This window comes from Cucurbita pepo, chromosome 3, assembly GCF_057944985.1.
Source record: "Cucurbita pepo subsp. pepo isolate OVF chromosome 3, ASM5794498v1, whole genome shotgun sequence".
Classification (NCBI taxonomy): domain Eukaryota; kingdom Viridiplantae; phylum Streptophyta; class Magnoliopsida; order Cucurbitales; family Cucurbitaceae; genus Cucurbita; species Cucurbita pepo.
This window is the reverse complement of record NC_141800.1, coordinates 1846615-1862076: the sequence shown is the minus strand read 5'-3', so window position 1 is coordinate 1862076 and position 15462 is coordinate 1846615. Positions and strand designations below refer to the sequence as shown.

The 15462-nt window shown below is 36.1% G+C and overlaps 1 protein-coding gene across 2 annotated transcripts; it reads left to right on the top strand.

Annotated features, from left to right (window-relative positions):
- The first annotated feature begins 5074 nt into the window (after window positions 1–5074).
- LOC111790855 (C18orf8) lies at window positions 5075–11839 on the top strand. Of its 2 annotated transcripts, none has more exons than XM_023671959.2 (12): window positions 5075–5216; window positions 5304–5565; window positions 5661–5920; window positions 7331–7484; window positions 7731–7840; window positions 7954–8041; window positions 8311–8637; window positions 8731–8796; window positions 9711–10282; window positions 10642–10750; window positions 10858–11037; window positions 11240–11839. In XM_023671959.2, exons 2-12 carry the CDS (start codon window positions 5398–5400, stop codon window positions 11414–11416), a joined length of 2211 nt encoding a protein of 736 aa, XP_023527727.2. In that variant the 5' UTR covers window positions 5075–5216; window positions 5304–5397; the 3' UTR covers window positions 11417–11839. The 2 variants fall into 2 exon arrangements, with proteins under 2 accessions (XP_023527727.2, XP_023527725.2); XM_023671957.2 differs by having other exon boundaries at window positions 8731–8805.
- Window positions 11840–15462: the final 3623 nt, after the last annotated feature.

Here is a 15462-nt window from a genome sequence, read left to right as displayed (position 1 = left end):
TGATTCTATTGCCTTGGTTATGACTGTGAGATTGAACTGTGTGTTCTGCTGGCTGTTCATCAAAATGTTCTTAGCTACGCTACCATTTTTGAAAGCTTTGATTTCGTTCAATGATCTATTGCATTGCTTTTTTGTTTGAGCTTCTTACTATACCAAACATTTTTCCATTTCATAAACTAGATGGCCTTAAGGTTTCTTCATTTAGCATGTAATTCCTCCTCTTCTGCACCCATAGAACATTATCCTTGCACCATCCATCATTCTCATAAGAAATGTAAGGGTTTCAAAGCTTTAGTGTCTTCTATAACGCTGGTATAACCAGCTACCGTTTAATGATAGATGAGTCATATGCCTTCGACCAAGAAGTCAGAGATTCGAATCACTCCTCCACGTGTTGTAGAACTAAGAATCATGACTATGTAATAGTTTTAAGGACAGTTGATTTAGTTGAAGAGGTTAAATCAAAATATTGTTTTTTGGGTGGAACTTGTGGATGGTACTGCCGACTTTGATTAGCTAACTTTAGCATAGTTCATCACCGACTTTGATTAGCTAACGGTTTTGAGTATAGTAGGCTAACTTTAGCATAGTTCATCACTGACCTTGATTAGTTAATGGTTTTGAGCATAGTAGACCAACTTTAGCATAGTTCATCGCCGACTTTGATTAGCTAACGGTTTTGAGTATAATAGGCCAACTTTAGTATAGTTCATCGCCGACTTTGATTAGCTAACGGTCTTGGGTATAGTAGGCCAACTTTAGCATAGTTCATCTAGATCGACCAAGAGGCTAAAGAGTTTTTTTTTTTTTTTTTTTTTTTTGAAAGGAAACAATTTGGTCGATTACATGAAATGTTCAAAGGGGAGAGCCCATCAAAGAGCGATTACAAAGGAACTTCTCCAGCTGATATAAGAGAGTTATAATTGTTACACCAATAGATAGCCAAGAAACAAAGATCCATCCTTGTTCAAAGATTCTTGGGTTCCTTTCACTTCAAATGGACCAAATTGTAGAACGAACCTTTCTGTGTTGCTCGAAAGGGAGATCTACGAGTAATAAACACAACCAATTTATGAGATCCCACCTCGGTTGGAGAGGAGAACGAAACATTCCTTCTAAGAATGTAGAAATCTCTCCGTAGCAGACGCATTTTAAAACCTTGAGTGGAAGTCCGGCATAGAAAACCTAAAGATGATAATATCTGCTAGTGGTGAGCTTGGACTGTTACACAATCCAATCCAATCCAAAACGTCTTTAGAAAGCTTTTAGCGTCTCTAGAAAGGTTTTAGGGTGATGGGTGTGAGGGAAATGATGAACATTCAAAGGGAAACTTGCAACTGTTCTACAATATTGTGTAGAAGTTTTCTATCTGCTGCATCCACAGCTTCTTTTCTGTGTTGTTTCTAATGTCATTACTGCTAGCATATTCATTGTTGAAGTGATCATTTCTGATAATTTATGCGTTCAATTCTGTATTTATAACTGGTTTAGTGCTAAATCAAATTAGTATACTAAGTTAACGGCTGATATTCGGTTAAATTAACAAGTTTGATCTCTTTCAGGTTTATGTGGAATAGGTATATGAACTTTAAAACGTTTTTAATAGATTTTTAAACTTTCAAGTCTATATCTAATAGGACATTGACTATTTGACATTTTAAAATTCATGAATCTATTAAGCACAAGAATAAACATTCGGAGATTTATTTAATATTTTTTAAAGTTCAAGGTCTTATTAGATGCGAACATAAATGTATTGTGAATTCAAATTCAAGACGTGTTGTTCAACGTGATGAAAAAATTTAAATTATTTTGTTTAATGTATTGTGAATTCAAATTCAAGACGTGTTGTTCAACGTGATGAAAAAATTTAAATTATTTTGTTTTTAATTTAAATTATTTTGTTTTTGAGTTCGACTTGCACCCCTAATTTGGACACTTTGAGAGTAAAAAACAAAAATTATATACAAGGTCTCGTTTGATAATTGTTTTTTAAATTATAAGTAAATTAAAAATATTAAAAAAAAAACAAAATTCTATTTTTTTTTCAAGAACTCATTTTTCTTTGAATAATAAAAATTGGAATTCAAATTGCAATTTGATGAAATTGTTTTATTTTGAAAGTTTAAACTTTTTTTTTTTTTTTTTTTTTTACTTTTAAAAATATTATTGAAAATTTAAAAGTTTAAATGTATTTTTGAAATAAAGTATTTTTTATTAATTTAACTAATTTAAATCATATTTCCAATAAGTCAATTCACGTGGAGGACGTTGAGTAATTATTTTTTAAAGATTGGGTCAAAATTGTTAATTTTAAAAATTGAAGGACAAAGTAGAAATATATGATGGGCTAAAAGTGTAAAAATTAAATAATTTAGGTAAAAAACAAAATTAATGCGAAGTCGAGGGAGTATTTATTAATTTATAAAAATTTGCGAGGTAAACGGTAGGAAGCAAACCCCTTGACTGTAACTTTTCTGTTAAATAGCAGATACTGGTAAACCCGCTATCCGTCTCAAAACTCGGAACAACGCTGCCGCCTGAAGGAATTCCAGAAGAAAATTTGATCTTTCCCAGTCTCTCAACTACAATTTCACACCCGCGGTCTCTGTTTATCTATCTATCTATCTATCTATCAATCTCTCCTCACAGAATCCCCAGCTTCGTTGCGATTTCTTTCGTATGGGTGTTGCCCGATTCGGTAAATCTCCTGTCTTTTTTCCTTTTTCCTAATTTGTTTTGAAGTTTTATTGTGTCAATTTCCCACCAATTTCTTCTAAAATGTATCCCCAAGACGTCTGAATTTCTGAGGAGTGAGATTCTAGGGCACAATTTGAATTGTGGGTTGTTATCGCTTAAAGAAATCATGCTTTGTTAGATTACACTACGAAGCTTTATGGATCATATGTGCTTGAATATAATATTTGTACACGAATTTTCACAGTGCTATGGACCGCAAGGACAAAGCAACGGCTTCCTTGCTCAAGCGTGTTCTAGTTACTTGTGCGTCTCAGGTATGTGATTCTTTTATAGGCAATTCTATAAATTCAATGAGATATGGTCGTTGGAGTGCCATTTTTTTTGTTAGAATCATAACCTTGGTTGAGGATCGGCTTCTTGCCCCTTAGCCTAGGTATACCTATTTTTGACGATGCATTTGGTTCATATAAGAAAGAAGTATGAATCTATGTTTAATAGCAAAAATTTGGGGTCTTGGCTATTGGTTATTTTATCTACAATTGCCAAAAATTCGTTGGGGAGGTTCATTTATTTATTTATTTATTTTCAATTTTTATTGTGTGTGCACTAATTGAACAGCTTATATATGCATATATACATACATTGGTATAGCCATGTGTGTTTATATATATATATATATAATCTCTTTGCCTTTGGGCTTGGTAGATTCACTTATTTACTCCCTCCCAAAAGAAAAAGGGAAATTGAAGTTGGGAAATTTGTATAGGCATGTATGATTTCCATTTGAGACCAAAACTGCAACTCATAACAGGGTTCAAAGATGGAATTCCAGGTTATGCCTTTTCCCTAGTTGACATGCTTTGTAAAACCACTAGTTGAAGTTCTTTAGGCACATACTTTTGTAGTTACACCATTTTTTTAATAAGGAATTCCACATGCTTTGCGAAATATGAAAGAAAACAAGAGGAGAAGCCATACAAAAAAAAAAAAACAGCCTGAGAAAGGGTGGCTCAATGACTAGCTATACGAAAAAGGATTCCAATCCAAAAGAATAAAACCTAGCACATTGTTACGAACCTCTTTGACTACGGGAGCCCAAAAAGACATTTCAAGCCTCAGTAGGATCAAACCTCCTCACTCGATATCTCTACCTCCTAGAGGTCCTGTTATTCTGTTCAATCAAACGCCCTAAAGGATTTTAAAGAAAGTACCCCTCCACAATAACTGACCCTTATCTCGAAAGGGCAGGAACAGAAGGACTTATGAATGATGGACACACAATCCCTTTGTTAGGGGCATTTTTGTTTAATCCCCTTGTTAGGCAAGGTGTTTTTTCCCCTATTTAATATCTTTGTTTCTTATATTAAGGAAATACATTTCATGAATTTGAAGTGTTGATTAGTAGCTAACATGTTGTACTGCAATCTGATTGTTTTCAACCTGCATGCTTGCTGCTTCTAGAAAGTCTTGTTTTGTTTGTTATTTTCTCATGTTCAGGTTAGATTATGTATAGCTTCACCGACTCGTGAGACAATCTCTTAAATACTGGTCATCACTATTTAAACCCACAAGCTCATAAGCTCTAAAGGACTTGGGTTTATAGTTTTTACTCTTCTGATCGCTTTGGCCAACCCATGGTAGTTTGCTTCTTGAAAGTTTTAAGTTCCAATATCTGCAACATATGGTTGATACTATTTGGTGGCTTTGTGTTTATGGAACTGTTAACAACTTAAAAAAAAAACAATTTTTATTTTTCGAATTGTGATTTAGATGATTTAGGAAAGTAAGAGAACATGGACCAGGGGCCATTTATTATTGAGGTCCCATGTATGCTTTATTATTTATTTATTTATTATTAAAAAAATTAAAATTAAATTTGATTTATTTATTTATTTTTTTGTTTGTGTAGGCAAAACAATATGGGGGTTGTGTTGCTGCGAAGGTTCCAAAAGTTGAACGTGATATGTGTTTGAAAGAATTTATTGCACTAAAATCTTGCATGCAAAATACGGTATTTATCAATATTCAATTCCTTTTTTTAACAAATATGAGGAAACAAAGTTTCTTATAAAAAAAAGAAGAAAAAGAAAAAAGGAATATGTATGAGGAATCAAATAACTGTAACGCCCGATTGGTAAGAGTTTTGGTTTTTGTTTTCTGTTTTTTAAAATTGTGCTATTTACCATATTTTTATTTGTTTTCTAATCTAATTTCAAAATTGTTTTTGAAACCGTAGTCAAATTTAAAAACTAGAAATAATTTGGCCAAGATCACAAGAGTGTTTTATATACAAGTGAAAATAAATAAATAAAAGAACATAGTTGTGCATCGTTTCTATAAGCATAATTTCTAATCAAATGGTTGTTGGATTCAGCTTCGGGGGAAATCATAAGCATCATTGCTTCATTGAAGAAAATATTAAAATGATGGGAGAAATTTTCCTTTGTCCTTGGCTTTACCTTGGGAGTATAGCAATCGGAGAAATTTTCTACATTCACGACATTGAAGCAAATGTGGTATTAACCTTCTTATAAAGATCTACTGGAACATTTGCACATGTTTTCTGCTTTCCTAATGTCATTAATTTTTTTTTCCTTTTTTAGTGAGGTTTGAGTGAATAAGCTTAATTTGGGTTGCATAAGTTGCTTGGTTCCACTTTCAAAAGCTTTCTTCAAGGTTAAGAGGTGACTTGATAAAATGTCTGGAAGACCGTCGAGATTACAACCCAATGCTGGTCTAAGCAAATCCAGTGCTCTTTCACATGCTTATATACAATATCCGCCCTTAAGATGTAGCATTCCTGGACCAGGGGGATTGTTTTTTGATGATGGAAATAAGTTATTGATCTGCCCAACCGTGGATCAGGTAATAGATCTTGAGCTGCTTTATGCACTTGTTCTGAAAGTACATCTGGCGCTTATAAACCTGTTTTGACAATGTTTCTTTTGTTTTTCATATAGATCTTCTCATGGAAAACTGTTCCGTTTAATCCTGCTGTCACTTATACTGCTGATGCTGTTATGGAAGGGCCGATTTTATCTATTCGATATTCCTTGGACTTAAAGATTATTGCAATACAAAGATCAAGTCACGAGATACAGTTTTTAGTCAGAGAAACAGGCGAAACTTTTAGTCAGAGTTGTAGACCAGAGTCAGAGAGCATTCTGGGATTTTTTTGGACTGATTGTCCCTTGTGCAATATAGTATTTGTGAAAACCAGGTAAGAGCAGATTTTAAGGCCGTTACAAGTTTATGAGTGAAAATTGGAATCACTTCAAGACATAATTTGCAGGGGAAACCTAATATCATTAGACAAACTTTATCTTTGTGATTGTGTGGGAGATTTTGGAAAGGTTAGAAAGCGAACAATTTTTGGAGGAATAGGCAATGGGATAGGTGAGGTATCTAAAGGTTTCTAATAAATAGACCATGGTTGTTAAACTAAAAAGGGCATACAAAATGGGCATGAAGGAATTTGTATGATCTGATTTTGGAGGTTAATGGTTGGACGTCCATAGTTTTTTTGGCTCCAAAAACATTATAAATAAAAACTTAGTTCTTCCCTAGTCTCTTGATCTTGCCACATCTAGTTTCTCTAGGATACCTTTGTTCTTTTTTTATTTTTTTAATCGAAGAAACAAAACTTTTCCTTCATGGTTTGAAAAGCTAAAGTAGAAAATTATAAAACTTCAAGGATACCTTGGTTGAATTGTCAATCTAAGAGAATTATCCTACTAAGGATGAGGTTGATGGTTATTTTTAACTTGGGTTATGCTCATGTGTTGATTTGGAAACTTCGGAGAGAACGAAACAAAACGGTTTTTTGAAGATAAGTCCCTTACTTTTGCTGATTTTTGTAGCATTGTACAAATTTGGTATTCACTGTGGAGTCTTAGACACAAGGAGTCTTTTTTTGTAGCATTGGACGCTTGTGAGATCCCATGTCGGTTGGAAGGGGAACGAAACATTATTTATAAGAATGTGGAAACCTCTCCTAACAAACACATTTTAAAAATCTTGAGGGGACCCTTTGAAGGAAAAACCCAAAGAAGACAATATCTGCTAGTGGTGGGCTTGTGCTGTCACAAATGGTATCGAGCTAGACACTGGACAGTGTGCTAGCGAGGACGCTGGCCCCCAAGGGGGGTGGATTGTGAGATCCCACAATGGTTGGAGAGGGGAATGAAGCATTTCTTATAAAGGTGTGGAAACCTCTCCCTAGCAGATGCATTTTAAAAACCTTGAGGGGGAAGTCCTTGAAGGAAAAGCTCAAAGAGGACAATATCTGCTAGGTGGTGGGTTTTAAAAACCTTGAGGGGGAAGTCCTTGAAGGAAAAGCTCAAAGAGGACAATATCTGCTAGGTGGTGGGCTTGGGCTGTTACAACGCTACTTGCCCCTTTACCCCTACGCTTAGCAAACAAAAAAAAACTTGGGCATGTCAGTGCCCTTTATTCATTTTTGTATTATGATTGGAGTTTGACATAGCTTTCAAAATGCAGTATCATTTGATCCACTTGTTATTTTGCTGCTTTCTTCCTTTTTTTTATTATCGAGGATTTAGAGGGTGCTGTCAGTAATTTTTGCATGTAGATATTTTTTTTTTTTGGCTAAGATGAAGTTTTCTTGCAGCGGACTGGATTTGTTTGCTTATAAGTCTGATTCAAAGTCCCTCCATTTGGTGGAGTCAAAGAAATTGAATGTGAGCTGGTATGCCTACACGCATGAAAGTCGATTGGTGCTTATGGCTTCTGGGATGCAGTGCAAAACTTTCCATGGATTTCAGGTGCAAATTTTGAATACGAGGATAAACTCCCCAAAGAGTGTTCAAGTTTGTAATTACTATAATCACTGTTCTCTTACAGCCTACATATTGATTAAATTAAATGTAATAATTGATATATACATGTTCTAATTTTTGTTATATTCTGTATTTATCTTGTTGCTATTTTATGTAAATTATGCTAGATTTTCAATTACCAAACTTGAATATATGCTCATTGTCTGACTTGGATGCCTTTTTCTTGTTTAGCTTTCAGCAGCAGGGATTGTTCGCTTGCCTAAGTTTGAGATGGCGATGGCAAAATCTGATGCTAACAGCAAGCCTGTCCTAGCTGTAGAGGACATCTTTATTATCACTGTGTAGGGGACTCTGTCAATTTGCTCCTTTTATCTTTTTACATTTGTTGAGAAATTTATTTTATTTCTAATCAAATTTAAAACTCATATATGCATATCTTCTTAACCTTTGTCAGCTATGGAAGAATATATTGCTTGCAAGTGGATAGAATTTCAATGCTACTTCATACCTACCGGTTCTATCGTGATGCTGTTGTGCAACAGGTATATGTTTAAAAAAATTATGCATGTAGATTGATTTTTTTTATCCGTGAATAGGCTTTACCATGCAGTAGTCTGTCAGAAGTCTTATTATGATGTCTGTCAGGTTTCAATTCAAGTTCTAGTTCTCTTTAGGTGTTGTGGTTCAAACGGGATCAAGCTCTGCTGTACAATAATCAGGCTTCATATCTACTCTAGATTTCTAAGTTACCACTTTGGCATCAATTTTCGACCGAGGATTTGTTATACTTTGTAGTCACTGTTTTCTGCAGGGTTCTTTACCAATCTACTCGAGCTGGATTGCTGTGAGCGTGGTTGACAATGTGTTGCTTGTCCATCAAGTAGATGCAAAAGTAGTAATTCTTTATGACATTTTTGCTGATTCGAGGGCGCCCATATCTGCCCCACTTCCTTTGTTGCTAAGGGGTTTTCCTCGACCCAATATTGATGTCCGAAGTAGTAAGCAAGATAATGCCAGTTTAGAAGCTGATCAACCTGATGAAGCAATTGTCTATGGGGATGGTTGGAAATTTCTTGTCCCTGACCTGATTTGTGATCACGTCAACAAATTAGTGTGGAAGATACATATTGACTTAGAGGTTGGGTTGAATTTATTTTATTATTTTTTATTTTTTATTTTTTCTCCCCTTTTCTAAAAAATTTTAGGCACTGAAGTTCTTTTTTTGTGGCAGGCAATCGCTTCCAGTAGCTCAGAAGTGTCATCACTTCTAGAATTCTTGCAGCGACGGAAATTGGAGGTTAGCAAGGTAGAGCTTTAATTTCATGATTGGGTCTGCGGATTTGTACTTCAAATACAAGAGTTCCTTTTTGTTCTGAATTGTTTCCCTTTTTTCCCCCATAAGAAACTTCAAAACTTCTATAAACAAATAGAAGAGAGAACAGCCTAACGGGCTTTTTAGCATCAAAACAGCTCTCTAGTCGGTATTTATGGGTTTAGGGTTTAGGGTTTAGGGCTTTTTAGCAATATCCACCCGAGGCCTTCCTTTGGCCGATTCATTAGTTGCCTTTGGTAACAAGCTGGACTCCCTTAGACCACAGTTAGGTAGCTTCTATGGTTTTCCTTCATAGATGGTCTTCCTCTCAAGCATATCTCCATAGCCACTTTATCAAAAACGGGTCGAGTTCTTCTCCCTCAAACCTCCAAGCTGAGTGGGAAGAGAGGATCAGTCCCAATTCACTAGATTATTTACAGGCTTATAGGAACCACCAGACTGAATAAAATCTCTCATGAAAAAATTATGCTCTTGGTTGATAAATGATAATAATGTAAATATCACAAACACCAATAGTAACCTTTATTGATAATATAAAAAGGTATCACATCTCACTTCAGACATTCAAGAGGTCTGAAAGCTCTCCCAAAACCTCAAATAATTTCAAGATGATTTCCTTCTCATTTATTTGGTTGTTAAGTACTTATATTCACAACTGAGCAACTCCCTCTTAAGAATAAGACTTAACACAAACCATTTCTCTCTTTCATCTACCCATACCCTGAGCAGACACTGCCTTCCCTTTACTGTTTTTTTCTCCTAACGTAGGTTTCATATGGTGTGCTGGCTATCAGTATGCTGTGGCTCTCAAGTTTTTTTGGTGCATGTAACTAGTATTTCTTTGCTTGATCGATTAAATAATTCCTGCTGATCTTCAGGCTAAACAGCTGTGCTTGACCTTGACAAGAACTATGATTCTGGAGCACAGGCCGGTGGCCACTGTTGCTAAGGCTATAGATGTTCTAGTCTCATCATATACCCTCTCAAGCAAAGTAGGTCCCAGCGTCAAAGAATCAAAAACTGACAGGTCGCAGTCAGTTGTGCCTCAAGTTAGTGGTTCTGGCCCTGTACCTGGTGGTAATACCCGTGATTCAACTGCTGGAATGGAAAGTGAAGCTCCTCACAGAACTTCAATATTTCCGTCTTCAGATTCCGAGGGGAATGCTGATGTTGATCAACTAAAGACAAGAAACCATCAGTCTATAGTTGACCAGGAAAGATGGAGAGGCACAATAAGTTCTACGGACATTCAGGCATCATCTTCACAATACCAACATCTTGGACCAGGATGTAACCGGTTGAATGACGATGTATCTGATGAAGGGTCTCTGGTTTTGTCACCAGCTATCTCACCTGATGAGATGTACAGCTTTGTGTTTGCTCCCATTGAGGAAGAGATAGTCGGAGATCCTTCTTACTTGCTGGCCATAATTATCGAGTTCCTCCGCCGGTATGCTATATTCTTTCAATTTAAAAGTGATTTGAACTCGCTAGTAGAAACAGCTAAATGGGCTGCATTCTGATTGCAGCATGCCAGTATCTCACACGCGTTCAATATGATATGATTGTGCGTTCAAAAGTTTATCTTCATTCTGCATTCTTTTTAAAGTAGTGCTAGCAGCTTGATCATTTCTTCGTTTAACTCTTTGTTGATACTTGCTGTGATAGAGAAATATAGCCTATGCATGGAGAAGTTCTAATTATAGGTTTCAAGAAATATAGCCTTGATCACTGCTTTATATTCTTGCGTCAACCATAAGCTATGTTCATTTGGTTTCATGATTATTCTACTCTTTCTCCCATTTGTAGGATTAATATGGAAAAGATCAAAGTAAACCCAAACATCTATGTTTTGACTATCCAAATTTTGGCTCGCAATGAACGATACACAGAAATTGGATTATTTGTGCAGCAAAAGGTATTGAATCTTTTCTTACATGGTCTTCCTTAATGAAATTGTGGCCCTAGAAGTGAGAGTGCCACAAATGAATCTATTAGTTAGAGGTATTTTTTTTCTTTTAACAGATTCTAGAACCTTCTAAAGAGGTTGCTTTGCAATTGCTGGAGTCTGGTCGCCATAATCTTCAGACAAGGAAACTGGGTCTAGATATGCTCAGGCAGCTTTCTCTACATCATGATTATGTGTCTCTGCTCGTGCAGGATGGATATTACCTTGAAGCATTGCGTTATGCTCGTAAGTTTAAGGTAATTTCTTCGATATCTCAAAAAATGCCGAGCCTTCGTTATGCTTGTGCAGTGGGATTTGGTCCATTTAAATGTGGAGTGTGTACAGAGATTTGAACCTTCTGTCTTAAGAAAAGAAGTATATGTCAACTACCGTAGTGTTCATGTTGGCGATTTAGTCTATATATTGGTTTTGGAATGACTTTCCGAAAATGTGATGCAGGTTGACACTGTCCGGCCTTCATTGTTTCTTCAAGCCGCTTTTGCGACCAACGACACGCAACATTTGGCAGCAGTTTTGAGATTCCTGTCAGATTTAACTCCTGGTTTCAAAAACACCTCAGCTTACAGTAGGTACCATCACATTCTCACTGAAATGAGCTCTGGTGCTTCTGCTTGAGATTTTCGAGAACTAGTCGTCATAGGGATCGAGCAGCGAATGTCGAGGAAGCTGTAGGCCTTTTTGAGATGGAAATGTCTGATGTTGGTATCAACAACCTGAGATAGATGGCCACACCCTCCCTAGAAACCAAGGAAGAAAATAGGTGAAGTAGTGAAGATGGTGGAAAAGGGAGAGTATATATAGGAGTATTGAGATAGACAATGGGCACCCCCTCCCCCACAAGAAAGGGACGAAAATAATTAAGTCGACTTTCATCTCGCCTGGCTCGCAAGGCATCCCTTCTCGTAGGATTTCAAACCTTGCCTCGATATGCTATCTTTCCCCTCTTCCTTCTTTTTCAAGTTAAGGGTGAGTCTCATGACCTTTTCATACTGTAATTTTTTTTATTGGTATAATAGATGAACTGATAAATTCAACGTCTTCTTGCTTGTGTCGGGTATTTATGACCCATAAACATCAAAGGCAAAACTTAAAAAATAAAATAGGGAGTAATTTCAAGTGGGTGTAGATATGGACCACTAAATGAGTCAATGACTCCAATAAGTGTAAAGTGAACATCATTTATGTATAAAGTTAACTTGATCTATCAATTCAAAATGGACCATCCTAAAATGGTCTAAGTTATATGCATATATATATATATAATACTCATTATTTTAAAAATATATTATTTTTTATTCATTTGAAAAATATTTTTAAAGAATTCAATTTAGATGACCTTTTATCGAACCATCTAACATTTTTTTTTATATATTTTAAAAGTAATTTTAAACTATTTGTGAAAGATTAGTATTGCAACTTTCAAAAGACTATGAGTATTTTTTAAAAAGGAAAATGTTTACTCGAACAAATGTGCATAAAACTAACCTCTATATAAACCGAAGCAGATCAGGTCGGGATGGGAAGTATAGTTTCGGTGCATAAAACTAACCTCTATATAAACCGAAGCAGATCAGGTCGGGATGGGAAGTATAGTTTCGATCTCCCGTCTCCAATCTAATAGGAATAAATCTCTCATTGTTCTCTATTTGTCTAAATAGACCTGTCTTATTCAGAGCCGGTTTCAAACATTTATCATCATGAATGCAAATAAGGAAGATCTTTGAAATTAGATTTTTTTTTTTAGATTTGAAGTGTGAGGGCCAACCAAAAAACAAACCCCACAACATTCACTCTAATGAAATCGTGTTGTATTATTTTTCATCATCAGCTCGGACCACACTACAAAAAAAAAAAAAACATCTTCTCACGAACATCAACTAAATGCTTTAACTGTTCTAATGTTTATAAGCTAAACCTACTCCATTGGGCCTCCATAGCTTGTCTATGTTTCCTTATTTTAATTTCGAGTAAAAAGACTACTTTCGTTTTAAAATCGTGAGGCTGTAGACGATACGTAACAAGTTAAAGTGGACAATATCTGTCAGCAGTGAACTTGAGCTATTGAGTCAGACACCGTGCGGTGTATCAGCAAGGACGTTAGGCTTCTAAGAGGGTAGATTCTGAGATCCCACATCGATTGGAGAGGAAAACGAACCGACGCGTTGTAAAAATAATAGAGAAGGCAGGAGAAAGATGTCATTTTCGAAAAGAAATAAAGGAAGAAAAGAGTTGAAGAATCAAAGGGTTTGATCAATAAATGATTGGCTCACAAAATGTAAAAGGAAACAGATTCAATTATTGAAGAATCCATAGAGCTTCAGATTGCTTTAACTTCACAATAAATCTTATACCCATAACTGGTTTACATCTCCAGCTGTGAAGCTCTGCCAATTCCACTTTCAACTTCTTCTCATAAATACATTTTCCCCACCTTTTTTTAGTTTTTACCTAAATTTGATAGGCAGTACACATCACAGGGTTGCAGCTTATTACTGTTGTGGGGTTGTATGGATGAAATTGGTTCGACTTTCCCTGTTCGGAACCTTTCTCTTTCGGTTTTCTCAAGCCCATTACTAGCAGATATTGTCAGCTTTAGCCGTTATATATCGTCGTTAGCCTCACGGTTTTAAAACGCATTTGTTAGGGAGAGGTTTTCATATATTTATAAGGAATGCTTCGTTCTCCTCTCCAACCGATGTAGGATCTCACAATCCACCCCTTTTGGGGCTAGCGTTCTTGCTAGCACACTGCTCGGTGTCTGGCTCTGATCCCATTTGTAACCGCCCAAGCCCACCACTAGCCGACATTGTCCACTTTAGCCCGTTACGTAATGCTGTTAGTCTGTTAGAGAGAGGTTTCCCCCCTATAACAAAATATTTTGTTCCTCTCTCCAATCGATGTGTGCCATCTCACAATCCATCTTTCTTGGAGGCCTAGCGTACTTGTTGTCTGACTCTGATACCATTTGTAACAGCTCAAGCCCACCGCTAACAGATATTGTCCGTTTTGGCCTATTATGTATCACCGTCAACTTCACTGTTTTAATGCTTCATTCTCCTCTCGAACCGATGTGGGATCTCACAATCTACCCCACTTACGAGCCAACATCCTCGTTAGCACACTGCTCGATGTCTGGCTCTGATACCATTTATAATAGTCTAAGCTCACTGCTAGCAAATATTGTCTACTTTAGCCCGTTACGTATCGTTACCAGCCTCACGATTTTAAAACACATCTATTAGAGAGAGATTTCCACCCCTTATAAGAAACGCTTCCTTCTCCTCTCTAGCCCACATGGGATCTCACATGTATAAATGACTCAAATAAAATCATACAAACTAAACGTTAAAAAATTCAAGTATACAACCCAATCTAAACTTAGTTCAATTGCTATAGGTTTATATGCTCGATTAAAAGATCAGAGATTCAAATCTTCCATCCACGTAAGACCCACATGATATTTTAATATTTTGTGTAGTAATAGGGTTGTGTATAACAAAGAGGGAGAGTTGTCTTAGGTTATGTAGCTGAGAGGACCCTTCATTCAATTATAGAAAAAGCTAAAAAAAACAAATGAGTGGAAACCCTTTTCAGCTCAAATAAGGATTCTTTTTCCCTTTTACTAAAGCTAAATTACAACTCCTACAATAATATCCACCAATACTAAAGCAATCATTCCAACCTTTTTGAAGGCATAAACAAAGCTAAGCTAAGGCTAGAGACATGTAACCAAAATTTAGGCACTTTTTATGAACAAAAGCCTCATAATTTTGAGCTGGGTTTTCAACAACATTACTAATTAAGGCATTGTACTTTGGTTTATGGGTGTTTGTGTTCATGTTTTGGTGGGTTTTGAAAGGCCCTTGAAAGCCCTTTCATGGGCCCTACACTGCACACTGTGGAAGCATGAAAGGAAAAGAAAAGAAAGAAAGATTAAAAGGTAAGGTCCCTCCAAAGTACAAATTTTGGGGTGTGAAGCAGTGTTAAAAAGATAGAAAAGTACTATTGAGTATTAGTTTAGGACCACTTTTACAACGCTGGGAATTGCAGAGGTGAGGCTTACAACTTCATCAATTAACACAAAAAAAACCCAACTTTTTTTTTTTTTTTATCTCTGTCTCTCTCTCTCTCTCTCTCTCTCTCTCTCTCTCTTTCTTTAGGGTTTCTGAGTGAAGTACCACAGGAACTCAGGCAAGTTGCAACAAAATGTCAAAAAAGTTCATGTTTTTGTCTGTCAAAAGAATTCAAAGGAAAGTAAATACCGAACTTTGAGAACTATCTTCTTCTTCTTCTTCTTCTTCTTCTTCTTCTTCTTCTTTTGCTTCCTCTCAGATGCTTACAAGTTGACTGCACTATCTAATGACTGCCTCACAGAGTGTAGCAGGCATGGTTAAAGCTGTGTTGGGGTCGGGTGGTTTTTACCGTAACTCGTTAACTTAAACGTGTATGAGATGATATGATATGATATAAGAGTAGGATGTTTTGTGTTCGAACCCTTGTAATGTTGTTTTCATTTGTTGGGTTTCTTACGGTAACGAATTATGCTCAGGATTTGATATCTAAATTCGACCCATGATAGTTCTGACATTTCGAATGTTTATCTCCAAGAATCAACACAGGTCCATACAAGAGATCACGTAATAATCCAAGCCCACCAATAG

Bases quoted from the DNA above. Each gene is read 5' to 3' on its own strand.
- LOC111790855 (XM_023671957.2), top strand. From the start codon at position 5,398: ATGTCTGGAAGACCGTCGAGATTACAACCCAATGCTGGTCTAAGCAAA. The intron at 8,806-9,710 runs GTAGAGCTTTAA...GCTGATCTTCAG, and splicing joins GGAAATTGGAGGTTAGCAAG to GCTAAACAGCTGTGCTTGAC. The intron at 10,283-10,641 runs GTATGCTATATT...TCCCATTTGTAG, and splicing joins ATTATCGAGTTCCTCCGCCG to GATTAATATGGAAAAGATCA.